Source organism: Ylistrum balloti, unplaced genomic scaffold (genome assembly GCF_031769215.1).
Source record: "Ylistrum balloti isolate Yb309-2 unplaced genomic scaffold, AGI_CSIRO_Ybal_v1 Utg370272, whole genome shotgun sequence".
NCBI lineage: Eukaryota > Metazoa > Mollusca > Bivalvia > Pectinida > Pectinidae > Ylistrum > Ylistrum balloti.
In genome coordinates this window covers 15181-29336 of record NW_026782211.1, presented here as the reverse complement: position 1 = coordinate 29336, position 14156 = coordinate 15181, and the positions used below count along the sequence as shown (strand labels likewise).

General features: G+C 36.9%; 1 protein-coding gene across 1 annotated transcript in view; it reads left to right on the top strand.

The window, feature by feature from the left end:
* Positions 1 to 14156, top strand: part of LOC132552712 (calcium-binding protein LPS1-alpha-like) — a 28951-nt gene that overhangs the window by 13653 nt on the left and 1142 nt on the right. Inside the window, exons 8-11 of the mRNA XM_060216905.1 lie at positions 6194 to 6315; positions 6606 to 6760; positions 13147 to 13184; positions 13765 to 13896. Of these exons, the coding sequence (XP_060072888.1) occupies positions 6194 to 6315; positions 6606 to 6760; positions 13147 to 13184; positions 13765 to 13896 (447 nt within the window). The remainder of the gene's footprint in view (positions 1 to 6193; positions 6316 to 6605; positions 6761 to 13146; positions 13185 to 13764; positions 13897 to 14156) is intronic.

Genomic DNA, 14156 nt, shown 5'->3' with positions numbered 1-14156 from the left:
ATTAGATTAATTATGTTGTTTGAAACAAAGCCCTTCCCGTCCTGCTGACCTGAAGGAGCGGATCTGTTTCTGACAACGAGGCTCGTCAATCGATCCTAAAATCGATCAAATCAGATAACCAATCAGGAATAACAGGGCATATCATGATATACCGAGTCTCAAACAAGTGTCAGCTGACTAATACCGTCAAGTAAAGTCATAACATGTTTTATTATTGTGTCTACATAACAAAGCAATGCATTATGATTAATAACACACATATTTAGAGGGTAGAATTATTTCACGCACTGTAAACGTTCTTTGATACAGCAGTGTAATTATTATTTATTTGAAACTATGTAATAAGAAATCGATGATTAACCATCCATATTTGTGGGAATGTTCAGAATATATTCATATATATCTGACGTTCTTCTAAAATTATAACGTATTTGAAACTTACGAAAATCACTGAATTAGAAGATTAGTGCACCTTCCAATCTAGATTTTAATATTTCTTTCGATAACTTTGGGTTTTTCTTAGTCGCCTCCTAGGTTTAAAATTTTAGCCCTTAGCATCACTGACGAGTCTTAGAAGGACGGAACAGATGTATGATGTATTGAGTCTTAGAAGGACGAGACAGCTGTACGATGCAGTATGGTCTATTGTTTGTCTTAATAACCTATTCTAGTTTGTGTTAAAAGGTGTTATTCACTTTATGAGTCTTTGGTACAATCTTTATGCACGTGTCAGTATGAATCGTTAGATTTTAGAGTGCCCGAAACATCGACGTTGCGTTTATGACGGTGGAACGTCGGTACAGTAACTGTTGGTAACTGGTATTGTTTTATGAATGAAAACTAAATGATACATATTGCTTAAACCTTTTCTTTTTCCAGTACTGAAAACTTATGTATATCTCAGGAGTAGAGCTTTTCTCAATAATCATGTCAACGGTTCATAATTAAGTATGGTTATTGCTATTGTTTACTGTAAGTATCTAGATGTGTTTTATTGTCGTTATTTATGGCAACACAAGCTCTGTTCACTATTTCCTTTGTTTCTTTTGTCACACGTATCAACATCTGACCGAATACATTGTAACTGAATTGTAAACAATTACTACTGTTCAGCTTACCTCGCGCCAGTGATTGCATGGTATGTCGGTTAAATGGTCGTGCTCATTACACCCCGTGCGATTTTAGTTACAATATATTGTTATTTTATGATATCCGCTTCTGGTTTTACAAGGTTTCTGTGCTTATAAATCCATAGAAATGGTAAGTTTAAACATTATTGATACACGTATCTGTGTGTTTGAAAATTTAACTCGATTACGCTACAAATACTGCATTGTAGCATCTGACATTGTTGACTTTAAATGAAATAAATCATTTAAAGTTCAAAGTTCACTAGTAGTGGTACCTGTAGTGTTGATAAAAGGACAAAACACCCAGATTTTCTCATAGAGTTGATTTTAGTGAGATTTTTTATTTTATTTAGGAAATTACACATCTACACGAAATATAATTGTTGGATGTATATATTGCATTTCAACATGTTCATGTTTAAGACGACTAAATTTCATTCAGAATAAACTGCAGTTATCTTAGAATTGAAAAACACCACGTAAATAATTTATATACTGCTCTGTAATATATACAGTTTACATCTCTCGCCCTTCTCATTTACGTTCTTTTCTAGTTTTAATGTGCCGTTCTAACAGGAATTCTCTTGTAAGATCAGCAAAACTAACAAAGATTTTTTTTATGTAAAACATTCAAAAATATCGAAATTTTTGCAAGGTGAATTTTGATGATGTATTTTTTATAGGCCTAGAGTTCCGTCATCGCGACAACCAATGAAGCGGAACACAGTATCTTACTAGAGTACCGCTGTAATATTTCTTTTCCTTCTTAAATAGTACAACCATCAGTCTTGATATTACGTAAATGTAATATCACATCGACGATCAGATTCTCGCAATTAATTATTTTATTATTGTTTTAGGTGGAGAATTTATCACATGAAAAGATTGCAGGTACGTGATCTCATCTTCTGACAACACTATCAAAGACAGACGTGTCACAAATACTTATATAACTATGTCAAAATTTGTTAAAACAAAAGAACTTTTGTAAATAGCCTTCAATACCAAACTTACCTTCATTAGATAACACGGATGTCATATGTTGTTACAAAGAAAACAGGGATGTCACACTTTGTGGATTTTGAAACACAGAGAGCAAGGATGTCACCCGCTCCTTTGTTTGTTACACAGACGACAGGGATGTCACTCGCTCTTGTGTCTGTTACATAAATTACAGGTATGTCACCACCCGAGGTTGTGTTTTGTTACACAAATTACAGGGATGTCACTCGCTCTTGTGTTTGTTACACAGATGACAGGGATGTCACTTTGTTACACAGATGACAGGGATGTCATCCGAGGTTGTGTTTGTTAAACAGATGACAGGGATGTCACTCGCGCTAGTGTTTGTTAAACAGATGACAGGGATGTCACCTTGTTACACAGATGACAGGGATGTCACCCGAGGTTGTGTTTGTTACACAGATGGCAAATTTGTCATTGGCTCTTGTGTTTGTTACACAGATGACAGGGATGTCATCCGAGGTTGTGTTTGTTAAACAGATGACAGGGATGTCACTCGCGCTAGTGTTTGTTAAACAGATGACAGGGATGTCACCTTGTTACACAGATGACAGGGATGTCACCCGAGGTTGTGTTTGTTACACAGATGGCAAATTTGTCATTGGCTCTTGTGTTTGTTACACAGATGACAGGGATGTCACCCGAGGTTGTGTTTGTTACACAGATGACAGGGATGTCACCCGAGGTTGTGTTTGTTAAACAGATGACAGGGATGTCACCCGAGGTTGTGTTTGTTACACAGATGACAGGGATGTCACCCGAGGTTGTGTTTGTTACACAGATGAAAGGGATGTCACCCGAGGTTGTGTTTGTTACACAGATGGCAGGGATGTCACCCGAGGTTGTGTTTGTTACACAGATGGCAAATTTGTCATTGGCTCTTGTGTTTGTTACACAGATGACAGGGATGTCACTCGCTTCTGTGTTTGTTACACAGATGGCAGGGATGTCACTCGCTCTTGTGTTTGTTAAACAGATGACAGGGATGTCATCCGAGGTTGTGTTTGTTACATAAATAACAGGGATGTCACCAGAGGTTGTGTTTGTTTCACAGATGGCAGGGATGTCACCCGAGGTTGTGTTTGTTACACAGATGACAGGGATGTCACTCGCTTTTGTGTTTGTTACACAAATTACGGGGATGTCACTACCCGAGGTTGTGTTTGTTACACAGATGGCAGGGATGTCACTCGAGGTTGTGTTTGTTACACAGATGGCAAATATGTCTGTGTTTGTTACACAGATGGCAGGGATGTCAATTGTTCTTGTGTTTGTTACACAGATGGCAGGGATTGTCTTGTGTTTGTTACACAGATGGAAAATATGTCGTTGGCTCTTGTGTTTGTTACACAGATGACAGGGATGTCAAGGTTGTGTTTGTTACACAGATGACAGGGATGTCACCCGCTCTTGTGTTTGTTACACAGATGGCAGGGATGTCACCCGAGGTTGTGTTTGTTACACAGATGACAGGGATGTCTCCCGCTCTTGTGTTTGTGTCACAGATGGCAGGGATGTCAATTGCTCTTGTGTTTGTTACACAGATGACAGGGATGTCACTCGCTCTTGTGTCTGTTACACATATGGCAAAGATGTCACCCGCTCTTGTGTTTGTTACACAGATGACAGGGATGTCACTCGCTCTTGTGTCTGTTACACAGATGACAGGGATGTCACCCGAGGTTGTGTTTGTTAAACAGATGACAGGGATGTCACCCGAGGTTGTGTTTGTTACACAGATGACAGGGATGTCACCCGCTCTTGTGTTTGTGACACAGATGGCAGGGATGTCAATTGCTCTTGTGTTTGTTACACAGATGACAGGGATGTCACTCGCTCTTGTGTCTGTTACACAGATGACAGGGATGTCACCCGCACAGATGACAGGGATGTCTCCCGCTCTTGTGTTTGTGTCACAGATGGCAGGGATGTCAATTGCTCTTGTGTTTGTTACACAGATGACAGGGATGTCACTCGCTCTTGTGTCTGTTACACAGATGACAGGGATGTCACCCGAGGTTGTGTTTGTTACACAGATGACAGGGATGTCACCCGCTCTTGTGTTTGTTACACAGATCTTGTCTTGTGTTTGTTACACAGATGACAGGGATGTCACTCGCTCTTGTGTCTGTTACACAGATGACAGGGATGTCACTACCCGAGGTTGTGTTTGTTACACAGATGGCAGGGATGTCACTCGAGGTTGTGTTTGTTACACAGATGGCAAATATGTCATTGGCTCTTGTGATTGTTACACAAATGACAGGGATGTCACTCGCTCTTGTGTTTGTTACACAGATGGCAGGGATGTCAATTGCTCTTGTGTATGTTACACAGATGACAGGGATGTCACTCGCTCTTGTGTCTGTTACACAGATGACAGGGATGTCACCCGAGGTTGTGTTTGTTACACAGATGACAGGGATGTCTCCCGCTCTTGTGTTTGTGTCACAGATGGCAGGGATGTCAATTGCTCTTGTGTTTGTTACACAGATGACAGGGATGTCACTACCCGAGGTTGTGTTTGTTACACAGATGGCAGGGATGTCACTCGAGGTTGTGTTTGTTACACAGATGGCAAATATGTCATTGGCTCTTGTGTTTGTTACACAAATGACAGGGATGTCACTCGCTCTTGTGTTTGTTACACAGATGGCAGGGATGTCAATTGCTCTTGTGTTTGTTACACAGATGACAGGGATGTCACTCGCTCTTGTGTCTGTTACACAGATGACAGGGATGTCACCCGAGGTTGTGTTTGTTACACAGATGACAGGGATGTCTCCCGCTCTTGTGTTTGTGTCACAGATGGCAGGGATGTCAATTGCTCTTGTGTTTGTTACACAGATGGCAAAGATGTCACCCGCTCTTGTGTTTGTTACACAAATTACAGGGATGTCACTCGCTCTTGTGTCTGTTACACAGATGACAGGGATGTCACCCGAGGTTGTGTTTGTTACACAGATGACAGGGATGTCTCCCGCTCTTGTGTCTGTTACACAGATGGCAAAGATGTCACCCGCTCTTGTGTTTGTTACACAAATTACAGGGATGTCACTCGCTCTTGTGTTTGTGTCACAGATGGCAGGGATGTCAATTGCTCTTGTGTTTGTTACACAGGTGTCAGGGATGTTACACATTGTTGTCTTTGTTATGTAAATAACCTGTATGTTACACATTGTTGTCTTTGTTATGTAAATAACCTGTATCTTACACATTGTTGTCTTTGTTATGTAAATAACCTGTATGTTACACATTATGTCTTTGTTATGTAAATAACCTGTATGTTACACATTGTTGTCTTTGTTATGTAAATAACCTGTATGTTACACATTATGTCTTTGTTATGTAAATAACCTGTATGTTACACATTGTTGTCTTTGTTATGTAAATAACCTGTATGTTACACATTGGTTTTTGTGATTGGAACCTGATTAACGTTGGTCGTTATATACCGTTCGGCAAGAGATATTTCATCTTTAGCTCGATCGATTCAGGATAAGATTGGCAAGCTGGAAATCCCAGGTTAGATTCCTATTGGAGGCATTGTAAAGTCCATGGATCTCGGTTATCAAACAATATAACGTCACGAGTATATTCGGAAATGCATTAGATCCTTTAAGGATCATAAAAATAGATTATCAAGGTACTCTAATCTTCTACTGGTTGTGTTATAAGATGAAGGTGACTATGTAGTCATCGAAACGTCACACTCTTATCTTCTACTGGTTGTGTTATAAGATGAAGGTGACCGTGTAGTCATCGAAACGTCACACTCTTATCTTCTACTGGTTGTGTTATAAGATGATGGTGACCGTGTAGTCATCGAAACGTCACACTCAAATCTTCTACTGGTTGTGTTATAAGATGATGGTGACCGTGTAGTCATCGAAACGTCACACTCAAATCTTCTACTGGTTGTGTTATAGATGATGGTGACCGTGTAGTCATCGAAACGTCACACTCTAATCTTCTACTGGTTGTGTTATAAGAACATTTCATTTGGTACACCCCCTGACATTTCTTGATTCACATTCCAGAATACAAAGACGTGTTCTCTCTTTTCGACAAAAACATGGACGGTGTGATCGACGCGATGGAACTCGGTACAATTCTGCGACAGATGGGAAAGAATCCAACGGATGCTGATCTATTAGATATCATTAACAATTCTGACATCGATAGTAAGTTTCGATCTTCTTCCAAGTAGTTACCAGCGATAGAATTAATATGAAATGTTTACACATATGATACGTAATCGATGCGGTAAATATACAGGTATCTTCATTGCAATACTTAATTAATGAGAGGCGAATGCTATTTTATATTAATGTTAGTTTTGAATGTATAAAGATGCTTTGAACCGTGACATGGGAACTGCACATGATTTCTTTAAACATGCATAAACAAGATCATCGAAGAAATATATGTTAAACGAAATAAAAAATTTACACAGGAAACGGCAAGCTCGACTTTCAGGAATTCCTTAAAATGATGGAAGGATATACAAAGGATATAAGTTCGGAAACTCAAATGGCAGAACTTAAAGAAGCGTTTAAAATATTTGATGACGACGGTAACGGGTATATCACACACGATGAACTGCGCGATGCAATGACTAACCTCGGCGAGAAACTCACCAATGAAGAAATAAACTCTATGATTCAGGAGGCAGATGTTGATGGGGACGGAAAAATTAATTATGAAGGTAAATAATGTTTGTCTTATCACAAAAGTAAAGTACAGTCAATATACTTATTGTCATAGATCATATGTTTTTTCTGATTTAATTGCTCAAATAAAACCGGTAATTCCATATATGGTCAAACAAAGTAGATGTAACACACGTGACCCTTCCAACTATGACGTATGTTCTTATACGCTGTATATAAGTGACGTAATGGATTTGTTTTGTTTAATATTGCAGAATTTGCGAAAATGATGGCAGGTTCATAAAGAAACCGACGTAAGTCTTTTCATTGTAATCTAGTCTGAAACAAATCCATTGATTCTTTTTATACTCCATTTTTAATTCAAAAATTCTTCTGTCCCTAAAATTATCAACATTAATGAAGAAAATACTGACTGCTAGTGACAGGCGATTTTCACCAAACTTACATATTGCCTCAACGTTTTATATTATCAACATTTTGGTTTTTTTAATCATCTGTTTATTTGTCTTTTGAGCGTGCTTTGAAGCTGGTATGAAGTTTTTTATCCAAAGTGTGCGGGAGCGTTATACAAATATACGAGGTAGTTGATTTCTGCAGAAAAATAAAAGCACGATTTGTTATACATACACCTTACAGCTAATGGATATCTCGGTATTCTGACACAAACGTGTGCTATTTTTTATAAACATATGATAATCTGTGTTCATGTTAACACCTAGATCACGTAAGTGACCTAATTCAGTGACCCAATTCAGTCCAATTCAGTGACCCAATTCAGTGACTGTATAACTAGCTTTAGACCACTCACCCTGGAACATTGGTTTGAAACAAGCTCTCAGGGGTTGGGGCCTGTTTCCACAATGACGTCACATTTGTTGTCCCCATTGAGTTTTCCTCCGACAATCGCTCAAGGGAAACGCTGAACTTCAGATTCTTTATTTGCTGTGAGCCATACGACTCATAGGCACAAAAGCAATACAAATACATAAACATATGTAATACAATACATATATATGTACTTCCACTCATTTACGCTTACACTCGCACACACACACACCCACCCTCACACACACACACACCCTCACACACACACACACACACACACACACACACACACACACACACACACACACACACACACACACACACACACACACACACACACACACACACACACACACACACACGCACGAACGAGCATACACTCACCCGCTCATACATATTCATTGTTCAATTTATTTGTGAAACAAAATATCTGAGGCTTATAGGTACCCGAAAGTACAATGATAATGTACACATATAACAATTAAATGAACCTTTAAATGGACAGCAGAGTGACATCAGAGTGTGTATATTGTACATATGTATATAAAACCATGTTCCCTGAGGTATAATCATGGATGTTGTAAGTCTATTAAAACTTGTGATTGACATAAAACTGAAGCTCTTTTACATTTGTTTATTTGTTGTTTCATTTCTGTGGTTGCATGCAACTGCCACCTACTTGTGTTGGCATGGTAATTTATCGCTACGAGTCGTCATGGTAACACGACCTGTCATGAAACATGTAATATCGTGTTAAGGCGTCTTATTAAGTCGACATGGCGTGATAAATATCGTGACACATTTTCTTAAAGACGCCTTCGGTATCATGACAACACTATTTTTGTCCTATATGACTGAGCATGCGCAGATGCTACGACACTGATCAAATCGAAATAAACGTGAAATATCTATTTCTTTGAATATATGGACGGGCAGTATAAGCATACACTTAACAATTATAAATTAATGTAAAATTAAAAATTTTCCTGGGGGATTTATTTTCGTTGATTTCGAGGAAACTTTTAATCCACAAATTCAAATGTCAAAAATCTGTTTAAAATGAATATGATTAAGCTGATTAAGATTTATTTATCTGTGAAATCAACTGACCACGAAATTGTATATTTTTGGGAAAAAAAAGCATTAAAACTGACTTCCACGAAATATATCGTTATTTAATCATGCTACTTACATTTCTTCTATTTATAGACCTGAGGAACTGACCCGTCCAGATAAACAGGACTAATGCCAGGACTACGAATACGTGTGTGAATCTATGGACAAACTTGGATTTAAAACAGACGTCAGCCATGATACAAATTGGTATTTAAGAAATGCTTACTAAACACCCAACGCTCAATAACGATGTTGATTATATAATACGGCATTCGTCCATCGTATACCGTAACGATCAAAATGATGGACATCAAGGCCATTTAAGGAATGTCTAGTGTTAAGGTGTTCTGGATTTTCTATATCATATTGATTGCTATTTAAGTAGCAGAGTTTTAAAACCAGTATCCATTGGAAATCTTCATTTGTACATATTTTATCATACAAGTGTGTTTTGAAATTGGTTAAAGGAACACAGAAGCCTTTGAAGCAGGTCAAGTATATACTGTGAATACTCATGAATCATTCTCATATTTTATTTATATGTTGTTTATATAAAGTCAGTATACTTTCATAATGTAAAAGTGTCCTTGTTGTATTTGTTTAACAAATGTCAACATGAAAAACAGCATCATCATCCAGTCACATCTGATAAATTGCTCTGTGTCATCGTTTGGGCGTGTCTGTGTACTTGTTAGAGCGGGTATGTGTAATTGTTAGAGCGCGTCTGTGTAATTGTTTGAGCGTGGCTGTGTAATTGTTTGAGCTTGTCTGTGTCATTGTTTGAGCGTGGTTGTGTAATTGTTAGAGCGTGGCTGTGTAATTGTTTGAGCGTGCCTGTGTAATTGTTTGAGCTTGTCTGTGTAATTGTTTGAGCGTGGCTGTATAATTGTTAGAGCGTGGCTGTGTAATTGTTTGAGCGAGCCTGTGTAATTGTTTGAGCCTATCTGTGTAATTGTTTGAGCGTGGCTGTGTAATTGTTTGAGCGTGGTTGTGTAATTGTTTGAGCTTATCTGTGTAATTGTTTGAGCGTGTCTGTATAATTGTTAGAGCGTGACTGTGTAATTGTTTGAGCGTGCCTGTGTAATTGTTTGAGCGTGGCTGTGTAATTGTTTGAGCGTGGCTGTATAATTGTTAGAGCGTGTCTGTGTAATTGTTTGAGCGCGTCTGTGTAATTGTTTGAGCGTGGCTGTATAATTGTTAGAGCGTGTCTGTGTAATTGTTTGAACGTGGTTGTGTTTATTGTTTGAACGTGGCTGTGTAATTGTTTGAGCGTGGCTGTGTAATTGTTTGAGCGTGGTTGTGTAATTGTTTGAGCTTGTCTGTGTAATTGTTTGAGCGTGCCTTTGTAATTGTTTGAACGTGGCTGTGTACTTGTTTAAGCGTGTCTGTATCATTGTTTGACCGTCTTTGTATCATTGTTTGACCTTCTTTGTATTATTGAGCGAGCATCTCTGTATAATTGAGCAAGCGAAACGTCAAACATGAGTTTAGGTCCGTGTCTGAAATATTAGAAAGTCGCTGTTATGACAGCTTAGTCTATGCTTGTGGCAGGTGACATACATATAAAGACGTCTTGGAAAAAACTGTAACATTTATAACAGACGTTTCAGGATACTCAGGGTGATTTCAATATCCTGGATGTAGACATTGATAAGCCTTTCATATTTCTAGACGAGAGTTATTGTCTCGCTCCACTGTAAGAGACATACAGTTGAATAGTACCTTTCAGTATGTATTAGCCGTGGGGCCTAATACTGAACTAAGGTATATCAGTATAGTACCGTTTGTCTATTCACAACAAAATTGTTGTGTTATTCAATGCATATACCATTGTGATATTTTACTGATGGACTCTGTTGAGGTTTTACAAACTTTTTTAGTTTCAAAGGAAATTTATGACACTTGTCACCAATGTTATATTTTACCGAGATTCAGAAAATTCTTAGAATCGTTTCCAAAATCCGATATGATAAGGTAATGGACATAAAGGTAAGATCTTATATGTGAATACATACATAACATATGTTATGAATAATACAAATAAACAAAAAAAATATACAAATAAACAAACAAACAAAAAATCAGAAAAGTTTAACCTGGGCTCAAATTCGACGAAAGACGGGAGAAAAGAAACAACACTGAATCACATGGAAACCCTGGAAGTACGTATTTTGGTGGCCTAGTAGTGCACTTGCCTTTCACTAAGACGTCTGAGGTTCGATTTCCGAGCGTAAGTGAAAAGGTAGGGGGTAACCTGCGATACCACGTGGGTTTTCCCGGATACTCCGGTTTCCTCCTACAGTAAGTCCCCCACGGCCAACAAGAGTGATTTGTGTGATCTATGATAGCCTGTTCGCAATTGTTGTAAAATGTTATTGATAAGTCATTCTCAAGACTAACGATTTTGTGCTTTCTATAATAAACACGTGACTCTAATCCAAAAAAAAGTTCATACTACATACTGGAAGCGGAACTATAAACTTTAAACAATAAACAAAATATGATTAAGTGTTACTGTACATTATAATTGTTATACGTATAACGAGCAGAGACGAAGTAGATAAAGACATCCGAATTTGATATGAACGACGAAATATAAGGTAGAGTATCTGATCATGCGGAGACGGCATGTTCCACCGAGGTTAAGGTTGTTTTGTCTTTCCTTCTATGACACCCGTATAGATTCCACGCTGATGGCCCTACCATACCAATATTGTTCTCTCACAAACAGTCACAGACCATGAAGATAGCAGGCAATGATAAATGAACAAACTAAACTACCCTTTCAAATAGATCATTAGGGTCGAGCTGGTACGCGTTCAGCTACAAGTAGGGGATCTTTAATCCGTTTATCTATTTGGAACAAGAATAACAATACATTTATAATCATTTATGTGTTGATGTACGGAAACGTGTCTCATGGACACGTGAGGTTTAAAACAAGCTAAACATTGTTTTTAATAAAAAGGTTTTGACATGTAGCTTCGTTGAACTCTACAGTAGGAATATTTAAATTCAATTAAGCTTAATAACTTATTTGCATATCAAACAGTTGGACATAATGCATTATCCAAATTATACATGACGACCCCTGTGTCTGATTTAAGGCGAATGATGTGTCAGATTGAATATACGTTCAATATAATTCTCTTGTTTTAAACACCATAGGCATAACTAGTTATTATAATAGTATTGACTCTATCACTGGTAACGGTTTACTGAATAAAATCGGGGTTATTTTTTTCCTTGTCCGAAAATTTCAACTGACTTTACTTTTAAATAACATGCATTTGTCAGAAGAGGATCGGCTGTGTGATGAGTTTTTATCGTTTTTTTTAGAAATGTTTCATCTATGTTAAATGTCGTTTCCTATATGCATTAGAAATATGAGATGCCATGAGGCTGTTCTGGTTTATAAAATACACGGACTTTGGTACATTTTAACAACAACCCGATCGACCTTAAGGCGTTCTCATTGAGTGGCTATCGAAACAATGTCTTCATATCGCCAGTATACCGTAGCGACACCAAACCCAATGTGTAACTTTGCTGCAAATCAAAACATGTTTTAAACGGAAGATGTCGAGGTTAACACAAACAACTGAACCATGCGCTAACCTGTACAAATATTTATCCTGTTTGCGCATTGAGCGGAAGCCGTCTCCACAATAAATATGGTAAGCATTCTGTTTATATTTCATAACATATGTTAATTTAAATGATATTGTCATATTTAGATCGTTAATTAAACAGTGTTGACCTTCAACACTACTTGTAATAAGAAGAAATATGTTGATAACATTTTTGACGACATGTGGAGCTACACATGTCAAAGATTACGTCTTACAGATAGCGAAAAGTGGAATCACACATGGAGCTATAATTCAATATAAATTTACAATAGAAATACGTTTTTTTCATTTGAATACAAATCATCAAGAGAGTTATTCTTGTCTCCTAAAATAAAACATGAAGTCGTAAAATAGTTCCTCTGTCGTGATATCAAAGGGAGTCAAGTAGCCTTTCTGATTTCTTGGAACAAAAATATCTTTTGTGTTTAAATACTGTTTTTATAATAGTGTCAGTTATTTCACAGCCACTACATGATAAGTATTGTGAGGTCACGCTGAATGTATCTCTATTGTTTTGATGTAAACATTGCTTTGACTACAATTATATATAATTGATTAATTCTTTTATGTGAGTGTTTCTTTAATCTTTTATGTTTGTATGCGTGGATGGAATTTACAGTTTGTATGCGTGTAAACGTGTGAGCATTGTTATATAATTAATCTATTATAAGACTTATCAGGATTTGGAAAACCTATTTATTAATATGAAATAAACGTCATATTAACTTACTATAATTGTTTAATTCCCTTACAGGCAGATCAAATGACAGAACAGCATATTGAAGGTAATGTATTACTTTTCTTTATAATGATCATCATTCTGGTTAAAGACGTTAATAAACTCATCAAGCTGTATTTACTTGATCTTTGTATTACATCTAAATATACAATATATACCATATACATACACCTATATACCTATATACATACACCTATATACATACACCTATATACCTATATACAATGTACCTATATACATACACCTATATACATATACCTATATAATATATGTACGTCTTTTTCATATACCTATATACCTATACACCTATATACCTATATACATACACCTATATACCTATATACCTATATACATACACCTATACACCTATATACCTATATACATACACCTATATACAATGTACCTATATACATACACCTATACACCTATATATAAATATTATGTATCATCAACATATATACTGACATTACATCACAATATATACCTATATACATACACCTATATGCTGTACTATATACATATATTTTTAATCCATATACAATGTACCTATATACACACACCTATACACCTATATACATACACCTATATACATACACCTATACACCTATATATAAATATTATGTAAGCCTTCAGCTTGTTCGATAAAGATGGAGACGGTTTTGTATCTTCTAAAGAGTTAGGGACAGTGATGAGGTCCCTTGGACAGAATCCAACAGAAGCCGAACTACAAGATATGATCAATGAAGTGGATACTGATGGTAATTATTGAAAACTTAAGTACAAAAATGGAGTATTGGTAAAGTATTCTGCTAGAATCTTAATCATAGGGGTTAGAAATCCAATTTTTACAGCAGATGTGACGGTCATATCATACAATGGTTATAATATGCTTTTATTCCACCAAAATATGATGTGAAACTATTGTTACCTACCAATGAAGACAAGCTTTACTTCAATGGGTACTTGAATGACTGAATATATATTTTTTAATAATAATTGCATATGTTCTTTCAGTATT